Raw genomic sequence first — 21,488 nt, 5'->3', positions numbered from 1 at the left:
GAAGAAGCCTGGGGCAGTGGAAGAACTGCAGTTGGAAAGCTGGGTTGGAGTCCTTGCCTGGCCACATTTGGTTCCTAGTCATACCGGAGTCCTGATCCCTGGCAGATTCTGAAGAAAGCTCCAGAGCCTGTCCCTGAACACGCCCCAGCAGCACATCTTCAGGACTCGACAAACACGAGTTCATGGGCTCACAGAGCCCCAGAGGCTTATCTGTGGAGCCCAAACTAAAGCCCTTGGGAATCTCCAAGAACAAGGGTAGCTCTAAGCACTGCAAAGTCTTCCAGGTAGAAGGGTAGATGGGCAGATGGGTGTACAACTCGGCAGGCAGCTTCTAGGGGTGCAGGAGGCTGGGGAACAATGACAAGTGACCTGACCTCTCTGGGCTTCTCTAAGGGGATACTGCCTGCTTCACACGGGTTAACCAAAGGGATATAAAGTGCTTGGCACAGGCAGTCATGACTACATGGTGTATATTCTATCATTTCTCCTATGTTGCTTTCATCTCCGTTGTTGCTTTCTTGGAATAGGACTGGCCCTGGGTTCAAGTTTTAGACCCTTTATACTTGCTACCCCAGTGACTACTCTGATCTTGTCTGGGGCTGCGGCTGGGGCTCCAGAACCCAAGATAATCCTACCCGTCAGAGCCCAGGAGCAGAACTGAAGCTGTACCTCTGCAGTGGGATTGTGCTTCTGGCCCGACACCCAGAGAGCCGCCCTCTTGGGTGGACATGGCATGAGCTCTACCTGGGGATGGAGAAGTGAATGGGGAAGGGGGAGCTGGGCTCACTTGGGCCAAAGCCCGAGGCCCCAGCATCCATCCCTCACAGAGGGCTCACCTCCTTCCCTTACTTCTCATCGCATCCTGCCAGGTGGGCATCACCATTGCCCCCATTTTACAGACATGGACACTGAGGGTCAAACCGGGACTCAGCTCTGCAGGCTACAAGCAGCGGTGGAGCAGGGCAGATTCCTGTACTGCGACAGCAGAGCTGAGGGGCCTGGGGTTGTGGTGACCAAGGCGGAGTGGGGAGAGCTTACACGGAACCTGGGGAGCTGGCACCCAGGGGGCTGGGGACGGTGACTAAAAGGGGCATCAGAGAAGGTGAAAACCACTGTTTAATGACTTCACAGGGAGGCTCAGCTTCCCTCAGGCTGCCTTCTCCGCTCCTCTATGGGCCCCTACCCCCTCGGGCTGTCTCTTGGGTTCCCTGGGGAAATCACAGCAGGTGCCTTCTCTCCTTTGTCAGCTACAGAGGAATTAAATGCCAGCAGGTGCATGGCCTGCCTGGGGGCGGGTGGGCAGGGGCAGGGCAGGGAGCCGCTGGCAGCTCCTCCCCGTGACATTTTCTGGCCCTCCCGCCCCCTCTAGCCAACGCGCAGGACTTGCTAAATGAAAGATGCTTCACACGCTCTGAACTCCGGCCTGGTATTTTGCAGCTCCTCTCGGAAATGCCAAGTCTTTAAAATGATTTACTGTCACGCAGTCAGATGGGGAGCTGGCAACTTGGAGATGGTCTAAGGCAGGACGCCTGGGCTCTGGCTGCGGCCGGGGTGCTCCTGGAATCTGGGCCAGCAGCAGGCTCTCGGGCCTTGGTCTCCACAGCTATGAAATGGAGCCAAGATGAAGATGCTACTGAAAGGGCTCTGTAAAGGAGCACGGGTGGTGGGGTCATTCCCTGGGCGTGGGACCAGGAAACTGGGGACACTCTCAGAATGGGGCTCCCTTTCTCTGGCACAGGCAGTGGGGAATCTACTCCCCTCAGGGAGCCTCAAGCTTTCAGAGGGGTGAGGGGAGAACAGGGTGGGTGTCCATGAGCCAACTGCACCACGTGGCCTGGGGGTCCTCATGGGCCGCCCAAGAAGCAATGGCAACACTAGCCGTGATGATGGAAATAATCATAATAGCAGCCAATCTACCCAGCACCTGCTGGTGTCAGGTGCTGTTCTATGAGCTTCACACACCATTACTCACGTGCTCCCCACCCTGATGGAGGGACTGTTATCCCCACTGCTCAGATGAGGACCAAGGCATAGAAAGTTCAGTAGCTTGTCTAAAGCCACACAGCTAGAAGGTGGTTAAGCGCCAAAGCCACTGCTGTCTGGTTCCCGAGGCTCCTAAACCTCCCTGCTGAGTTGGGGATGTTGAAGGTGCGGGGAGAAAATGGGGAGGTTGTCGCCTGGTTCACCGAGATTCTCACGGTGGCCAGGGCTGCTCAGCGGAAGGCCTGCAGAGGAGGGAGCCAGGCTTCAGAGCTCCCTGGGAACTGGCCAGCAGCCACCCAGGCCAGCCTGGCCCTGCTCAGGGTGTCCAACAATCAGACTCCATCTGTGGATTTGATGGGATGGATGAGAAGGGACCGTCGTGGTCCTGGGATGCCCAGATTTTTGCTGCTCGAGTGCTTTCTAGGAAGTGGGAACCGATGCCAAGGACTTAATTGCTTCCTCACAATGACCACGAGGCCTGTTTGCAGGTAAAGAAACCAATGCTGAGGGGTGGACAGGAACTAGTCGAAGCCCCATGGGTTGGAAGAGGTAGAACACAGCTCAAGGGGACATGTATGGAGCTCTAGGGCCTGCATCTGGCGAATATTCCTTTGAACATCTTTCTAAGATGTGGGACGAGCCATCACTGGCTTCAACCTGCAACAGAATGGGGGACTCAGACCTCGGGGAGGACTGCCCTGTCCCCCTGAGTCTAAAGGGGGTGAGCTCCTTGGGTATTTGCATCTTTTCCATATGAGATTCCATTTATTAGTGCAATGACTTCATTAACATGCTCCTCCCTTCCTAGGCTGTGCTCTGTGAGGGTGGGGACTTGCATATAGTTTTTCACACTGTCTTCCCAACAATGCTCCAAGGCAAGCAATCTTACCGTCCCATTTTACAGTGGAGAAAACTGAGGATCAAAGACAATCATCTGATACAAAGTCACACAGCTAGTTGTGGAGCCAGGAGGTAAGCCCAGCTCCGTAAAGTGGGGACAACCAACCCTGCCATCTGGAGTTAGAGAACAATGGTGGACGGAGAGCCCTTTGAAATGAAAAGTTCATGGTCATCTCCTCAGCAGCAGGACAGGTTTCATGCTCTCTGGTTCCTCTGAAATCAGCTCCATGGATGGGACTTTTCCATCTCCTGCTATGGTGCTTGGAGAGTCGGGTCCCAGCAGGGATCTTGGCTCAGGAAGTTGGCCAAGGGGCCCATGGTGTGAGGATGAGTTTGTGGGGCTGATTATTATTTCCTGAGCCTCTTTTGCCCCAGGTCCTGAACTAAGGGCTTTAGGCGTGGTGCCTCATTTCACCCCCACAGCTTCCCGGGAGGGGGCTGTGCTCAGTGCTCTTGTTTTACCAATGAGGCCACTGAGGCCCAGCTGGGTTCTCCAGCTTGCCCAAGGCCCCACAGCCAGGAAGCAGCTGTGGCACTTGACAGCCCGTGCGTCCTCCCCGTGGTGATGCTGACCACCTACTGAGCACCAACTCCGAGCCGAGGACCGAGCCTCTCAATCACCCTGTGCTGTAAGACTGGTCCCATTGAGCCCATTACCCCCCGAGGAAACCGAGGCTCAGAGATGTAGGCAACTTGCCTGAGAGCAGATAGATTGGAAATGGGCTCTGCCTGCCCCCCAGACCTGGGCTCTCACCCCTTCTGCTGCGCTGCAGCACCAACAGCCCCCCAGCCTGGCCCTGGGCAGCTGTCCTAGTGAGGGCCCGCAGTGACACTCACCTCCTTGATGAAGTTCATGAAGCGGCCACCAAAGCGCCAGGCCTTGTGCCGGTGGCACTGCAGGGAGTTGACGGTCATCTGGGGCGCCCGCTGGTAGCACACGGACACGATGTGGACGGCGTCGTACAGTAAGGCCGCGTCGGTCTGGAGGGAGGTTCCAGGTCCCCTCTGAGAGCAGCTTCTGAGCCCCTCGAGTCTCAGCACACCCACCCTCCATCTCCCTCCCCTTCCCCACCACAGACCGTGGTGTTCTGGTGAGGGCAAAGGTCCGGAGGCCCTGGCCGTGCCCTGCCTGTGCCTTGGATGGGAGGCCGGGGCTGGGGCTGACTCTGAAGCTGTGCAGACACCACAACTCACAATTCAGACCTGCCTCTTCTCCTGCCAGTCCCCTCAACTCCCATCCCATTACCCCATGGCATTCCCCGGTCCCTAGTCACATTTTCTTTCCTGCCACCTCAGCCTTCACATCTGGTAGCTCCTTCCAGGCAACTCTACCCAGCACAGCCGTGAGTCCTCTGTGCCCAGGATCTGCCTGTCCTTATCCCCACCGCTCGGCAATCATCTGCTTGCCTGCGTATATCCCCACCACGTGGGGGGTCCTTGGGCGGGGACTGGCCTGATTCATCTCGGTGTCCCCAGACCTTAGCCTAAGGTTGGGCTGAGACACAGTAAATCTTGAGAAGGGAAGTGGGAGGGAAAAAAGAAAGACGGGAAGGAGGAGGGAAGAAAGGGAGGAGGGAAAGGAGGAAGGTGGGAGTCCCTGGTCCTGGCTTGCCCAGCTGCCATACCATCATCACCCCATCCAACAGGCCCGATTCTGCTCGGGGAGCAGCCTGCAGCCGCTCCATGGACCACTTCTCCACGATGGCCGAGACATGGGGGTTGTCCACGTTGAGGATCCGGAACCCCGTCAGGTTCACCCCTGAGTAGCGGTAGGGCTCCAGGTCTAATGCATAAAGATCCTTGACAAAGAGAGCTTTGCGTAAATAAAGGTCTCACGGCTGCTGTAAGCTCCAGCTCCCACCACTCCCGCACACTCCCTTATGGGGCCAGCCCCAGAGCCTGAGGCCGCAGCCCCTTCCAAGCCCGGCAGGCAGTGAGGCGGCCTGGAGGACCAGATCTGGAATCCAGCTTGGACTTGGTTTGTTGACAACTGACTGCAGGGCCTTGGGCAGGTCGCTTAGCCTCTCTGCAACTTCAGATGCTCCTTCATCTACGAAATGGGGAGCATACCTCTTTTATAGGACTTAGTGGAAGGGTTCACACAAAACATCCAGTCTAGCACACCTAAGGAGCTTGATAATGCTTGTTTCCTCTGATGGGGGAGGTCACTTTGGGAAGAGAGAGGGTGCTGGGTCTGGGCATCTCCAAGATACCCCAAGGGAGGCTGAAGGAAGTATTTCATCTCCTAAAATAGTGTTTTAAAAATGGTCTTTTCTTCCTCGGACTCCGGGAGTGATAGTACCCTCTTCTCTCCTCTCCCCACATCCTGAGCCAGAGGCTCCTCACTCCCTGCCCCCCAGGAGCAGCTGACCAAGTGGTCAGCCTGTCTGTCCATGGGCAGGCGGCATCCAGCCCGGGGCAGCGGGCAGGCCCTGCCCTAAGGTCCGGGAGAACGGGGTCTTAGCGCATGGGGCAGCCCAGCTCGAGCCCTCCACTAGCTCCAGTTCTGGGGCATGGGGGGCTGCAGAGGGAAGGGGGCAAAGAGGAGCATGGGAGGGTGGGGGAGGGCGGGGGGACAGAGAGAAGCCAGGCCCTAAGGTGAGAAGAGATGGCAGTGGGGGAAGTAGGGTAATAGTAAGAAGAGCAAACTGGATCTCCATCTTGTTAAGAAAAATTATCCAAGATTTGGAAATAAGGCAAAGGGAGAGCAGTGTGTCCTTTCAATGTCATATTGAAACACTATTTGATACATGTGCCCCAGGATTATTTAGCTTTATGGGAGAATGTACCTGGGTTTAACTTCACTGTCAGCTACTGGTTAAACGTGTAGATTTTGTCCAGTAGAGAAAAAATAATTCCAAAGGTTATGGTTTTATTGCCCCGTAGGACATCAACCCACTTTGGATCTAACATAGCAATCTCCTTCTACAGCTTTTCCTGAAATGCACATAAATATCCAATTTGCCAAATGCTCTTTGAACCAGCTTTACCATCCTGCTGTTTCTCTCATTAGCAAGTCCAGTAAATCTTTCACACGTGTCATTCCATATTTGCATGAGACCCATGTTTTTGACTTTTTGAAAAAGAGACTTTGATAGTCTGGCCTGGCCTTATTCCATTGATGGGGAAACTGAGTCCTAAGGAGTCCTCTGAGCTCCTCCCCATCTATTGCTTATACTTTCCCACACTCTCTCCACTGATCCACCTTCTGCCCTGACCGCAGCCTGGCCCACCCCTCCCTCAGTCACTACACCCTGCACTGGGCGAGGGGCTGAGGACACACTTGGGCTGGACTCATCTCTCTATGGTTGTGGCCGTCGCGAGTAACATCTAACCCCAGCGCAGAGTCCCAGCTTTGGTTAAATCAGTGGTGGCTCACAGAAAGAAGCTGCTAATGAAACCTGGGGCCTGCAGAGAAGATCTTTCATGCTGTGCTGACCTCCTCTGGACTCTGAGATGTTCCCAATTCCTTCCGGAATGCACTGCTTTGGCTTTCCCTTTGAAAGTTGGGGAATAGGGGGGAGGTTGGAGCAGACTTGAGCACGGGCAAGAAAGTTTAGTGCTAGCCTTAGCCAAACAAATATGGCCCTGGTTCTAGGCCAGGATTTGGGATGGGGAAGGAGATGGATGAGAGCAGGAAGCAGGGTCTTCAGCAGATGGGTTGACCAGAGGGTGTCTATACAGCCCCAGTCTCAGTGGGGGTGTGGAGGGTGCTTGGCTCTGTGCATGGAGTAGTGTATTGTTTAGTCTTTGCAACCCCCGGTGAGGGAGGTACTTGTAGTATTCTCATACTACAGATGAAGAAGTAGGGCCCGAGGGGTGAGGTGACTTGCCCATGGTCATGCTTCTCTTAAAGGCAGAGAAGCATGTGCCCAGGTTTGTTTTTCAATGGTGTTTTGGGGCTGGCTGGTGAGAGCCAATTGTTAGCATCTCTTCCCAACTCCACATTCAGCAACCTTATGCTGGTAGCTGGGTATTGGCCATGGTGGGAATTTACACCATGGAAATCGGCAAACACTACAAATGAGGGCTTTTTTCCCCTTAGAGAGCTGGTTGTTAAAGATTGTGAAACATTTACTGATGTCTATCTTATTCAAACCCCTGTACCCCACCTCCCTGGTGGTTGTCAATACAAGATACTCATCAGAATTGTCTTTGGAGCTTGGTTTGAAAGAATGGACCGCATCTCACTGGATATTCTGGTTCAGAAAGTCTGTGTTTTGAGAAGCTATGGGTCTAAACTGAGAAGCACATCACCAGGGTCTGGGCTTAGACCAGGATCTGTAGAATCAGAGAGGGGCAGCGAGGAAGGGGGAGAGGACAGACCCCTGGAAGAGGCTCCCCTTGCCACAGCTCCTCCCTGCGTGGCGGCCCACGGAGGCAGCGTGCGGCGTGGTGCTGGGGAGCACAGACCACGAGGCCGGACCGTCTGGGTTCAAGGCTCACCTGCTCCCCTTACCTCAGTCACCATCTGCCAAATGGGGAGGACAAGAGCACCTGCTACATAGGGTTGTTGAGGGGAGAAATGGGCTAATTGATGTACTTGAACCATGTCTCATACATAGTAAACACTATGTAAGTGTCTGACATATCTATATCCTGCCTTCTCTCGCGATAGGATGAGACAGCTACTGGCCACAGGCCCCAGGGTCCTTACTGGAGCACTGGGGTGGGAGGAAGGCAGACAGGGCCCTTAACCTTCTGGTCAATGTAGAAACAGTGGTAATGAGCTAATATTTATGGAGCACCTAGAAACCTTAGAAGGGCAGGCTCTATTCTAAGTGCCCTATATGCATTAGCCCATTTAATTCCCATCACACACTTACAGGGTGTGATTATCCTGTAATTATGTGTGATTATCACCCCATTTTACAGAGGCTGAAACCGAGTCACAGAGAGATGCCTTTTGCTCAAGTATCTAGCTGGGGAGCAATGGAGGCAAACCCAGGCAGTGTGGCCCCGGGCCCCCCCACCCTGTGGTGACGTGTGCTCTGCTCGCTCACAGTCTCTGGCCACACAGCCCCCATCTGATGCCCACTGGACTTGGTAACCACCGTTCACACAAAACCCAGAGGGATCTTGCTGAAGGGCAAAACCAACCTGGGAAAAATCTTTCCATGGCTCCTTATTGCCTTCTCAGAATAAATTCCAAATGCCTTGGTATAGTTTGCTAAAGTGCCACTCCTCCAGTCTCACTTCCCTTCCCATGTCTTCACGTTTTTTGCTCCAGGAATGCCAAACTCCGTTAAGTCTCCCTCTCCCATTCCTTGCTGCTCTCTGCCCCCATCATGCAGCATCTCTTCCCTGTGCCTTGTGCTTCTTTGCATGCTCTGCACACCGGCCAAGACCCGTCTCCTCAAGCCCTCTCGGATGAGCTGTTCTCTACAATTCAGTTCAAGCATTGCCTCTTCCGGGAAGCCTTCCTGGACTCCTCTTTCACATCCTCCTCTCTGTGGGGCTGAAAGCCAGGAGTAATTTGGTAAGCTGCCTGGGATAGAGTCTGAGCCCACCAAGTGAACTGCTGCTGGAACAAGAGGCCATCCCCAAGCTGCCTTCAAAGGAGACGGATCTGAGGCGCTAGACGGATTTTGTTTTGCAGAATGTTGCGTGCAAGTTGGGGACCAGAGCTGAACTACTGGAGCCAAGAAGAGGCTGAATTCTGCCCAAGAGTCACCCTCCTAATTCTGCCCCTGCACAGGACTCAAGCTCTTCTTCAAATAAATGACTTGAAAGAGGCTAAAGCATTCACCTGCTTAGGGACTCTGTGACTCAGTTTACCCTCTCTCTGGACCAGATGCCAACCTGACAGTGTAAAGGGTGGAGACTCTGGCTTCGGTGGGGATGAGATCCTGGTGACATTAGCTCTTCCAGTCTCCAGACATGGCATTTGGTCTGTTGAACCTTTTGCAGTGGCTATCGTCACTCAAAGCCTGGGGGTGGGCAGGGCATGATGGAGTGGCACTGCTGCTGGTTAACCCCCTCCCTGCCATCCTCGAGCCTGGGCTTGGCTGCAAAGTGATACAGGGCTTGGAGCGCTGAATGCCCCCATCCCTTGACATGAGGGTGATGAGAACGGGAGAGCTGGTGAAGAGGCCTCTTTGTCCAGCTCCAATTCTTTGTCTGATGTGCCCCAGGCCGAGACCCCAAGTGCAGTACACAGTGAACTGTGCGCAACCTTGCTGCTTGGCAAAAAGTTGCAGTTCTCGATGCCAAATGTTGACACACTGAATTCAGTATCGACGAGGGACCTTTTAGAAACATTCAGCATAACATAATAGACTAATTCATTAGCACCCCATGGGTCTGACTGGGTAGAAGCTGAAGCTCAGAAAACATCGCCTTAAGGAATGACAGATGAAAATATCTTTCCCATGATATAACTGTTATTGCCGGGAAGTGGCATTAATTGTGATTGCTTATCTATTAATTTATTATAATTCTTTTTTCACCTCCAGGCTTTTACCTACACATGACATGTACCAGGGGCTCAGCTGGGGCTGATTAACGCGGGGTTATCTGGGAATGGCTCAAAGCTGGCTGGAACAGATAATGGCAGCTGGGGTAATTAAAATGTCTTCTGTGTGGGAGAAGCAAGTTTGGAGATTTTTCTAGAGGGGAAGAACTGGTGACGTGGGTATCCTAAAGGGGAGACAAATGCCACTGCCCTCCCAGATAAATACAGCTATGATTGACCAATGGGCACACATAGCAGGAGGTGATGGAGTCACGAGACCAGAGTCCTAAGCCAACAGTGCTGGAAAGAGGATCCTGGAGCCGGAAGCAGGATGTGGGCTGGGGGAGATGACCCAGGGGAGCACAGCTGATGCCGTGGCATTTAGGCGGTGGCTGGGAGGTACCCTGGTAAACCCCACCCACACACTCACATACCAGACTGCAAAGCAGTTTGTATTGCAGTGGAAGGTTCCACTCTCCTTCGCTGTCAGAGAGACACGGGGAGGAGGACAGGAAATGGGCTAGAACAGCCATGGGCAAGACCGGGAGTCAGGAGCCAAGGTCTTTACCACCGATTTGCTGTGAGACTTTGGGCAAGTCATTCAACCTCCCTGATCTCAAATCAACAGGAAGCATAAACTCGGCTCTGAGGGTCTCGAAGGGGTGAAGAGGAAAATCAGCAAATGCAGAGAGGGCTTTGGAGCCTGTGAAGTGCAGGCGCTGCTGGGATTTGCAGAAGCTCTGTTCCCCCGACTAGTGTCAATCACCAGGCTGGACCATCACAGCTGTGGGGACTCCCAGCCGGCCAGATAAGGCCAGGGAATGCTTTCTGCAGGTTCTCAGAGTGACAGGTATCAGCAGAGGGCTCTTTGGAGCTGGACACCTCCTGGTGGGTAAAAATCCTTGCTCCGCTCCTTTCATGCTGGGTGACTTCTCAGGGCCTCAGTTTCACATTTCTGTAAAACCAGGAGAGCTACACCTTCCCCAGGGGAGAAGTGTTCTGGATTTTGAATGAGCTGGGGTACACCGAGCACACATAAAACATACACAAGAGTTTTGATTAATTTAGTTAATACTTAACACTGTACTCGCTAAGTGCCAAGCACTTCCCTAAATACCTTACCAAAACAAACATATTTAATATTCATGACAATCCTATGAGGTGATACTGTTGTTATCACCATTTTAACGATGGGAAATGAGGCACAGAGAGATCAAGCAATTGCCCACGGAAGTGGAAGAATCTCAACAATAATGTTAATTTTACTGATTACTTTCTACTTTGTACTGTAGTCAGTCGTTCATTCAAGCATTAACTGAGCACCTACTGTGGGACAGGCACTATCTGTCCAGGCACTGGAGATCGACCTTGACCTTGAAATGCGTGAAGGAAGCACACCAGCTTGTGAGCTTTATGTCAGAGCCGTCTCTGCGTCTCTGTACACCCCCACCACCCAAGTGGCTAGCTCAGTGCCTGGGAGTTCAGAGAGAATTGGTATATGGCTGCTGGATAAGTGAATGAATGAATGAATGAATGAATTAAGGAAATGAAAGAAGGGATGAAACAGCAAGAGAAATGGATGCTGCTTGGGGCTAGAGGAGGGCCCTGGGGTGCTGGGACCTTGCCTCCCTCTAAGACCTCCGACCTTGAACCCAGGCAGGCAGTGGCATTGACATGGAGGGCACTGAGGTCAGGGGGCTGGGGCCTCCCTCGGAGTCTGCTTCCTCAGAAGATCAGGTCGGGTCACAGGGCCGAGGCTCCCCTGCTTCCGGCCCTGCTGCTCCCTGCCTCTAGCTCCCTGAGCGGCTGCCCTCTCTGGCTTTGGAATGAGGGTTTGGCCAGGTGGAGATGCTTTTAATGGACTTTTTGGAGCTGGGATGGGACCAAAGCCCAGAGAGGGTTTAAACACAGTCCCGTGTGAGCAGAGCGGGCAAGGTGGGCAGCGCTCAGCGAGGGAAGGCCCACGCATTGGAATTTGTTCCTGCCCTGACCACATCCAGCTCAAAGGAGCCTCCTTAGCCCCAAGCCAAGCCCTTCTGCTCTGCAGCCACGTCCTGTATTCTACTCTTCTCCCCTGCCAGACTTAGCAGGCTGGCCAAGGAGGGGTCAACCTGTCCCCAGGGTGGTTTCTACAATCTAGCTGGCGACCTGACCCCCTCTCTGGGGCATTTGGAAATGTAGGGTGGCATTTATTTATTCGTCACCAAGGCTGGAAATTGGTGACTGGGGACCAGGGATGCTAAACATCTGATGGTGTGCAGGACATTCTGGAAAAATGACTTGTCTGGCCCCATTTCCCCCAAATGGGAAACTGACTGGTGCTTGGCCAGTCACCAATTTAAACTAGGGAAAGTGGGTAATGCTCAGAGAAAGGGGAGGTGAGGAGTGGCAGGGGGAAACGGAAGGTGGGTTGAGTGTGGTGGGCCCAGGGCAGCTGAGATGCAGTGACGTCTCCAGGGAACAGAAATGACGACCAGACTGCAAGGAGGGACAGGGAGTGGTGGGTAGTGAGTGGCCATTCAGACATGGCTGAATCTCATTAGTGCAGAGGATTAGAACCAGAATCCTGAGATGTCCACAGTCGACTTGGATCTGGAACCACCCCCCATGTCTGCCCTGTGGCCTAATGGGCCACCCCAGACCTCCCTACTGTCTTGAGGTGACTTGGATGAAATCTGCTCGTTACAAGCAAGAGAGGCCAAAAGAGGCATCTGAAGCCCATAAACATCACAACATACTTATTCCCATTTTACAGGCAAGGAAACTGAGGTCCAGAGCTTAAGTAACTTGTCCAGGTGCACAGCTAAGAAGGGGCGGAGCAGTTACTCTCATCCTTACCTGTCTGCGTCAGAAGCCTGCTCTCTTTCTACGGTGCTGGAAAGTGGATGGGCATGGTCATCCACTTTCCCAGGCTCACCCACAGCGTCCCGGAGCTCTGCCTGCTTCTGCAGTGCCCCTTGTCCCTCCCTGTCTCCTATCAAGGACTCCAGGGCTTATTGCAGCAACCCAGAGTGGTAGGGACTCAGGGAGTTGAGCCAGAGAGACAGAAGTCTGAGAAAAATGTGCTGAGCTACTGAAGATGCAGAGCTGGATGCAACTTTATGGGGCCTGGCAGCTGCCTCAGGACCTGGGAGCCCAGGATGGCATGGGGGGCTGCCATGCCATGGGCAGAGGGCCTTGGGCCTCTGGAATATCCCCCACCCCACCATTCCCAGCCTCCTCCTCTGTCCTGCTCTGAGCTCTGAACAGGGTCCTGGAGGAATACTGGGATGTGGTGGCCTCACTGCACAACCTCTAATGACTTTCCAAGATACAGCAAGGTGGGGAGAAGCCAGCTTGGGTGGGCAGAACTCCAGAAGGGACTCAAAAGAAGAGGTGCCCAGCCTCAGTCACCAGCTCCCAGGATCACTTTCTCCCCACATAGCTCCTGGCAGGTCCCCTCATCCAGGCCCTGGATGAAGAGTCTGCAACATGGCCCTAAGCTCTGCCACGGGCATGGCGCACAGTGGGTGGGGGTAGAGGGAGGGTCACAAGCAGGGGTGCTGGTAAATATTTAATTACCAGCTCTCTTGGGGGGATCCTTATTTTTAGCATTTGCCAGCTATACTGGTATAAATACTCCCACCGTGGTCAATTTCAAGTCACTAATGTGACGTCACTGAACGTAGAATTGGGAAGAGATGAACACAATCGGCTCCAGCAGGCTGGGGTGAGCCTGCTCCAGTGCCCCACTGCAGAGCCATCCTGCCTCCTGGCCTTTGCTTTTGCTATTCCCTCTGTGTGGAATACCACTCCTCTCTCTCCCCTGTGGTGAACTCCTACTCATCCTCCAAGGCCCCGTTTGAGCATTTACTTTCCTATAAAGCCTGCCTCGAACTCCCTGCCTTCCACCAGCCCCACAGTAACTAGGGTCTCCTGCTGTGCCCCAGGTCTGTGATGGCAGAAACCTGCTGATTTAGACATGAAGACTAGACGGAATGGAAGCTCCTTGAGGGCAGGGCCTTGGTCCAGCTCATCTTGTGATATTCAGCTTAGCACAGGCCCCGCACCAAGTAAGGAATAGTAACCGGATGCTGGACGAGCAAATGAAGACTATTAGAGGCCTGAGGTTGCAGCAGCAAGGCTGACACAAACTTTGCAGAAGGCTTTCGGCAAGAGAATGGTGAGTGATGCCATCCCTCTCCCCAGGCCTGGAGTGGGTGGGAGAGTCCACCCAGGGCCCCGGTGAGGTCCGACAGCATCTGGCTCCAAGGCAGGGCCGCTGGATGCTGGTTTCCCTTTGGCACAGGGATCTCTTTATTCTGCTGATCTCAGGGCACAATTAATTATCCTAATGGGTTTAAATGGCCATAAATGTACTCAGCGTTTGGACAGGACTCATCTAGAGCCTGCAGGTGGGCTGGCCCGGCTGACAGCAAGTGGGCAGACTTCAGTGAGGATGTGCAGGAATCCAAAGTGGCAATTCCCGTTGTTGCACGAGGCTTGAGACATGAGTGAGGCGGCGTGGGCTAGGACTATATTAATACTGATATAGCTCTCAGTATGTCCCAGGCATTGTTTTCAGCATTTCACTTTATTAACTCATTTAGTCCTCACAACAATCCCAGGAGGATAGAGCCCTTATTATCCCCATTTTATAGAGGAAGAAACTGCAGCAGGGAGATTAAGTGATTTACCCAAGATCACACAGAGGCCAGTAAGCAGAGGAGCCTGTGTTCATAGTGGCTCCGGGGTCCAAGCTCTTAATCACAACGTAAGTTTTCTTCTCAAAACTGAGTGGGTCACAAGGACATCTGTGAGCCCTTACTTGGGGCCACACCTACAACCTTAGGAAGCAAGTCCAGCCCGAGAGTCCTCTTGGCTGGCCCAGTCCTGGTCTTGTCGGCCTTGCTTAGGAGGGGGGGGTCCCCTCCCCAAACCTCACCCGTGTCAGGGCCCAGAGGAACATTACCAGTGTGGTGAAGATGAAGTGGTAGTACTCGGTCATCATGCCCATGGCCATGGCCTGAGGGAGAGCAGAATGTTAGCAGCCTGTAGGGGACACCCAAGCCACCCCATACCTCCCTGCCCTAGGTCCCTGGTCACTGGGGGTAGGACGGGACTGGTGACGTGTTGGATCCGAATGCTTGGAAACAACTCCAAAGAGTGACAATGGCTGACTGGAAGACAGCAGCAGATTTCCTAATGGAGTATGCAGCCAAATCGCCTGGGACAGATGAAAAGGCAGATTCCTGGGCCACACCCTCTAAAGATTTCAGGTAGTTGGGCCCAGATGCCTTTTTTAACAGGTATACACGGGCCTGCTACACTTCGAGAAATGCTAATATAGAATCAGCCGTGAGACTGCTCAGTTCTAATACAGAACTCAGCTGAGTTCACCATTCTGGCTCCAGGGGGAGCTGTGCGGGGGCACCCCCTCCCGAGCATCCCCAGCCCAGCCAGGCCCACGGAGGAAGGTTCTGGGCTCAGTCTGAGCCTCCCCAGGCAGGGCTGAGATATCCCCAGGTCCCTGGTGCTGGCTGACCCCCAGCAGGCTGCATGGCTGCTGTGGAATTACCATTATAGACCACCGTGAGGTCCACATAAAATATTTTTTGTGTGTTTTATTAGACGCCTGTAATCTATAATAATAATAATGACTGTAATGCGTTGTATACAGAGTTCCTCAGAATGCTAGGCCCCCAGAGGGCTCTGGGGGAAAAAAATGTCACTGGGTCAAGTACACTTTGAAAATGCTGCACATTCCCTCACCCGCCAAGGCACATTAGCACTTGAAGGCTCCGAGAAGTCCTGCACGAAGCAGACATGTTTGACGTCATTTAACTGACCACAGAAGCTTCTTTGTTTAATCCTAGATGTTTCAGGTCAGACAGACCCGGGGGGTAAATTCCAACTTCACCCTGGATGATCTTGGCCCGTTGCTGTCCCCTTGAGCCTCAGTTTCCCCATCTGCACACTGGACATGATATTCGTCCCCACTTCCCAGGGTGGCAATAAATGTGGAGCTCCCTGTCAGGTGCTTAACACAGTGGCACACAGTGACTCCTGATGCACTGAGCTGTGATCGTCTCTACTGTCTTGTTAGAGCTTTTGGGACATGAAAGGAAGCACTGAGCCCACTTGGGCCGGAGAAAGAGAGTTAAAGGGTTTCTGGGGCATGTGTCACCTTGCCCCTCACTTTACAGATGCCCTGTGTGCTGGGCACCAGGCTAAACCCATCTCAGGGAAACTCACCATCGCCCTACAAGGTCGGATTATTCACCCCTCCAGAGAGGAGGGGCTGCCTCTGAGCAGTGGGGCGGCTCACACAAGGGCAGAAGTAGGATTCAAACTCTCAGATGAGCTTCTGGATCACTCCACGGGAGAGCCTGGTGTGGGGCTTCCTTCGGGGGAGGACAGAGGCTTCCCTGGCTGGGCCTCCCTTGGTGGGACTCCAGCCCCTGAAGGCTTGGAATACGGCTCTGTCCCCTACTCGGCACCTCTCCCCCTGCACCCCACCCATCACCTGGTCTCACTGAGTTCACCTGTCAAAGCCCCATGGAATGCCTTTTGCAATCACCAGACCTGCTTTCTGGGACCTCACAGCTGCCTTGCACAAAGCACTGGCTCAAATCAAAGTGATTTTGGTTTTAGCTGCAACACCCTCCACAGGGGCCGCGGGCGATTTCGCTGTGTTTATTTCTCAGGCGGCTGGCAGAGCTTGGCTCTGGTCCCCGGCAGGCCACGCTGGGCTGTGACCGGGAACGGAGGCCCAGTAAGGACGGAGAGCCTCTCTCCACCCCCACCGTCACCCCAACTTTAAATCAGGAGAGCTGAGCAGATGGTGCGAGGAACCTCGATGGAGCTCCCGGTAATGCGACAGCAACACCGAGTGCCGCGGGCTACGGGGAATTAGTCACTGCGAGAGGCAGTGATGCCCTCTGGGGGCTGCTCCCGAGACTCCGAGGCCCCCCTGTGCTACCCCTACTGCTCTGCTCCTGTGTGACTTCGGGTGCCTCTCGGCAGCTCCAGTCACCCACCTGCAAAGGTGGAATATAAACTCACATTTCCCGGCCCCCACCATGGGCCAGGCTCGGCTGGAGCAGCCATTCAGCAGCTCATTCCATCCTCACGCCAATCCGGGGTATAAAGAGCACTCTGCACATTTTGCTGCCGGTGAAACTGAGGCTCAAAGAGGCAAAGTGACCACACCAGGTCAGAAAGTCAGATAGAGGCAGAGCCGGGGATCCACATTAGATCTGGGAAATGGGAGAAGTGGAGGAGAGGGCCCCGCCCCCACCCTTCCTGGTGACCACAGCTCATGCACCTGCTTGAGGATCTGGGCTGCCATGGTGTGGCTGCAGTCGAAGATGATGCGGAATTCCCGGCCTCGCTTCATCTCCTTGAGCAGGGGCCGTGAGTCGTCAGAGTCAATGGGGAGCTGGCGGATCTTCAGGCGGATGTTGTATCTCGACGGGGCCATGATCAGCTCCTGCAGCCGGATGAGCCCTGAGAGGTCACGGGGCACAAAAGACATACGTGTGCACGCAGGTTTACACAGCTGCAGGCATTCGCACAGACTCTTACAAGCACACATGTGGCCACAGGTCTGCAGACACACAGACACAGATATGTGGGCCCATGGAGATGGGTGTGCTTGGATGGACACCACTACATGTGCACAGACAGGTTAAGTACACGTGGCACACATGTGCACTGATGTGTACATGCCTGTGTGTGCACATGGATTTGAGAGCAGATGCATCTGCATATAAATACATTTACATGCACATGCTTGTTGATACGGACAGAGCTTGTACCTGGGCATGTGTGCGTCTATGTAGACAAAGGCATGTGCAGACACGGACACAGTCACACATATGAAGATTCAAAAGGAAGCACAGGCAGAGAGCACATCCCACTGAACACACCAAACCAGAATGGGGGTGGGGGACTTAAGATGCCTGATCCAGGGACCACACCCTCTTCTTCTCCCCACCCCCCAACATCGTGAGACACGGAACATAATCTCCTTTACATCCCAGGCAAACCTGCTACCTGGATAATAGCATGTGTGGCTGGCTCTAGGCTCAACGGTACCAATCACTGGACTGGGTAAAGTGATGTGTGTGTGTGTGTTTGTGCCCCTGCAAGGGTAGGCTGCTTTGGTAAACCTCATCCATCCTTCCAGACTTAATGCAACCACTTACTCCATGAAGTCTCCCCCTTCTGCTCTGTCCAGACAAGAGGTCCCTTCCTCAGACCCCTACCCTCAGCTCGGTAGCCTCCTCTGGCCTCATGTCACTCCTCTAGTCTGTCCAGGAGCACTGTGATATCAAGGGGCTGGGTTCTCCACAGCCCTTAGCACAGGGCCTGGAACTTAGTGCTCACCAGAAGAATCCATAATTGAATTGACTTACTGTTTTTTTTTTTTTTTTCTCTCCACACTGAAAAATCCATCCTCCACCTTGGCATTTTGCAAAACTACTTTATCTGGGGACTTCTAGGGAAAACTGAATGCCACTTCCTGGAGACAAATGGCTTGCTTAGGTCTAATTAAGTTCATTTCTGTCCTAGTCCAAAGTCCATTCTTGCTGACTCCTCTTCGGGAGGAAGCCTGTTTGCTGCTCTCTCCATCCCCCATCTCACTGGAAGGGGGACTGAGCCAGCACAGGGCCAGGGTCCCAAGTAGGCTACCCCATCCCACCTGCTCGCCCCCCTGCTCATACTAAGGACTCAGGGTCTGCGTCCTGGCTGCAGATGATGTCCTCCGCATTATCCACTCAGCCTGCTGCAGCCCCCCCCCCCGCCCAGGAGCACTCCAATTTTCCTGTGAGGACAACTCCTTATCCACTCTTGGTCTGTGTGACTCAGGAGGGTCCATCCCCAGCTGCGGGGCCAAAGCACATGGCCCCAGCCCTGCCAATCAGCACATACATTCCTCCAGACCCAGGTGTCGGCTCAGAGATGGAGACGTGACACAGGGTGGTCCTATGAGTGACTCCCAGAAACTGTGCTAGAGCAATTGGTAAGAAACACCCCTTTTCCATCCAACTTTAAATCAGGAGGATGTAAGTCTGGGGGTCACCACAGAGAACTTCAGAAGGATTCCAACAGGGCAGAAGTCAGAAGGAATAACTAGAAAGAAAGTCAGTCCTGACGATATCCATTTGAGCTCCCAGATCAAACGGCACCTGAAGCAAAAATCACCCCTGAACTTTCCATTAAAGCAGCCAATAACCACTCACCTCATCCCCATTTTATTTCCTGTTTTGCTGTTGTTTTGTTTAAGCTAAATTGAGCTGGATTAAAGTTTGCCATAAGCTGCTACAGTGGCCCCTTTCTAGACAGACCCCCTCCCCCCGACTCTGGGAGCCCACTTCAGAAGACTTCTCTGAGAGCACCCTATTTCCAAAGTCACCCCTTGTCTCCCTGCCTCAGCCTGCTCAGTCTCTCATCCCCATTCCAGAAGGTCATATGTTAGGAAGACAATCTGGCATCCATCATTCCACTCTGCTGGGAGGACAGAGGTATAGCCCGGTAACCTAGGCCTTGCGAAGAGCTCCCAAACAAACTGTGCCTTGACTGTGGGCATTGGGGACCCCCAGCCCACTGTAAGGTCTCAGATGTAGGTGCAAGGCTTGGGTTCTGAGAGTCTGGATCCCAGAGGGGCCCCAGTGCCTCCTAATACCAGACTTGATGGGGAAGAGAAAGATGATATCAGTTAACTTTATTGGAGGAGGGTTCCCCCAAACATCTCCAGGCCTGCCGGTCCCCAACTAATCCCAGAAATTCCTAATTTGGTTGAATGATGCTGCCCATTCACACCCGTTACCCCGTGAGGCCCTGAGTGTACACCCTGCTCCCACCTGCTCAGTTTTCAGGCTCCTGAGCAGCATCAGCAGAGGTGTGGGATTTGGGGATCCAGAGCTCGAGGACGGGGGCAGGCTCGACACTGGAGCAGAGGCCACCAGGGCCTTCTTGTCAGCCAAGTGCACTGTCCCGTGTAATGCAGAGTGACCCACATTCACCAGCAGCAAATGTCAGACCTCCTTCCCATCAGTGTATCCCCAAAGGGAACCAGAGGCTCGTCTCAGCCCACCCCATCAGAGGACTAAGCTCTGCCTGCCTGAGATGAGCTTTCCTTCCTGGCTGCTTCCCTAATCAATCTCTCTCAAAATATCTGCAGTGAATCATGGTTGTTGGAATCATGCTTTTCACTTACAAAGCACTTCTGCATTCATTACCCTATTTAACCATCTCCCCAGTCCTAGAAGGCATGTAGGACAGGGATTTTCATTCCAATGTTACAGATAAAGAAATTGAGGCCCAGGAAGGTGAAGTAACCCTCCTAAATTCTGCAGATGCTAGCAATGGAGTCAAAACTAGAAACTCAATCTTGTGACTCCAAGGCTGGGACTCTTTCCTCCACCCCAAGGTTTCTCTAAGTGCCTTCCTTCCACCCTCAACATGAATTTGTTCTTGTGCACCAATTAGGTTAGGAAGGTCCAAGATCATAATAGATCAAAAACTGTCGGTTGCCTCCTGAACAGTGGTAGATCGCAACTGTGACACTAATTTTTCACCTCTCCCAGTGTCCATGCCCTTTACTATGTATCATTGTAGTGACTTCCCACCATGGGTGGAGACCTACCCCGCCCTTTGACACTGGGCTCAACTAATGTTTCAGCCAGGGGGATGCAAGCAGACACTGGAAATGGAATTGTGCATTGGGTTTATTCTTTTGCACCGCTGCCACCATCATGAGAATCTGCCTGGGCTGGCCTGCTGGAGGATGAGAGACACGCAGAGGAGAGCCACGTTACCCCTGCCATCCCGGCCAAGGCCAGTCCAGATCAACCAACTGCCAGCTGACTCCCTGGCATGCAAATGAGCCAGCTGAGACCATGAAAAAACTGCCTCCCAGAGCTCAGTCTAAATCGCTGACCTTGTAGACTTGTGTGCTAAACAAATGCTTATTGTTTTAAACCACTGAGCTTTGGGGGTGGATCGTTACACAGAATTATTGTCGCTATAGCACTCCCTTAGCATGATAAAAGAATCGGTTTTGTTTGGGTGGCGATGTGCCAGTCCCAAGAGATGACTCATGACTGGCTAGTGCCAATCCACTGCCCCAAGTGGGAATGGCAATCCCATTCCTACTTAACAATGTGCTTAGGATAGTAGGCATAGATCCAGTGAGCCATACAGGATGGTCCTCTGGAAGGTTCTGAGTCAGATTTCCCTCCCTGATAAGAGGCATGAGTCACATTAAGAAAAATCCCTTGGTTCCCACCTCCTCACTTCCTTTTGGGCTGTCATCATGTGAGGATGTGAAGCTCAGAGCTGCAGCAACTTTCTTGTGACCATGAGGGGAAACAAAGAGAACTTCCGTGATACTGATCTAGCACCTGACTTTGTCAAGCTGCTAAACTACCCCCGGAAAGGTGCACCTCCAGACTGCCTGTCAGTGAGATAACTAAATGGCTGTTGCTCGAATCCATTTGAGTTGGGTTGTCTATTATTTGCAACCCAAAATCCTAATGGACACAAACCCCAAAGCAAACACAGTCAAAGCCTGCTAGAAAGTGCTTCCCTACTCCAAGGGTTTGATGAGCCACAAGTTGTCCCACCCCTGGAAATATCCAGATTCTGGGAGCATGTCTCTTGCTACCCACCATTTGTCATCACAGTTACATTATTGTTTAACTGAATTCAATCCTGAATCTCTAATACCAAGCATCTTCTTGTCCAAATCAGCTCCCCACTGACCCCGATATCACCCACTCCTCAGGCTCCAGACCTTGGCTTCAGCTCTGACCAGTCTTTCCCTCTCCACCATAAGCCATCCATGCCACAGCATCTTTTCCTCTGCAATGCACCCTCACCCCCTCCAGCCTGGAGGCCCCAGGACTGCTGGGCCTGTGGTTTATGCAAGTGTCTGTTCTGGCCCCATTTGTTGCTGCCTGGACTGGTACAGCCACCTCCTCTTTGGTCTTCCTGTCCTAGGCTCTGCCTCCAATCCTACCTGTCCATTTCTGTCAGAGCCACTTTCTTGAAACTCTTACTTTCATTCATCCACTCCTTTGATCTACAACACTCAATGGCTCCCAGCTGCCTAAAGATAAAGTCTGAACTCTGAAACTGGACATCAGAGACCTTGCACAGCCTG

The 21,488-nt window shown here is 53.1% G+C and overlaps 1 protein-coding gene across 2 annotated transcripts in view; it reads right to left on the bottom strand.

Annotated features, from left to right (window-relative positions):
- Positions 1–21,488, bottom strand: part of GRIK3 (glutamate ionotropic receptor kainate type subunit 3) — a 240,097-nt gene that overhangs the window by 66,256 nt on the left and 152,353 nt on the right. For both annotated transcript variants that reach the window (XM_037827695.1, XM_037827696.1), the window contains exons 3-6: positions 16,644–16,825; positions 14,289–14,342; positions 4,509–4,682; positions 3,721–3,864 (exon numbers count right to left, since the gene is read on the bottom strand). In XM_037827695.1, the coding sequence (XP_037683623.1) occupies positions 3,721–3,864; positions 4,509–4,682; positions 14,289–14,342; positions 16,644–16,825 (554 nt within the window). The remainder of the gene's footprint in view (positions 1–3,720; positions 3,865–4,508; positions 4,683–14,288; positions 14,343–16,643; positions 16,826–21,488) is intronic.

This window comes from Choloepus didactylus, chromosome 2 (genome assembly GCF_015220235.1).
Source record: "Choloepus didactylus isolate mChoDid1 chromosome 2, mChoDid1.pri, whole genome shotgun sequence".
NCBI lineage: Eukaryota > Metazoa > Chordata > Mammalia > Pilosa > Megalonychidae > Choloepus > Choloepus didactylus.
The sequence above is the reverse complement of the archived record's forward strand: the minus strand, read 5'-3'. Positions and strand labels throughout refer to the sequence as shown.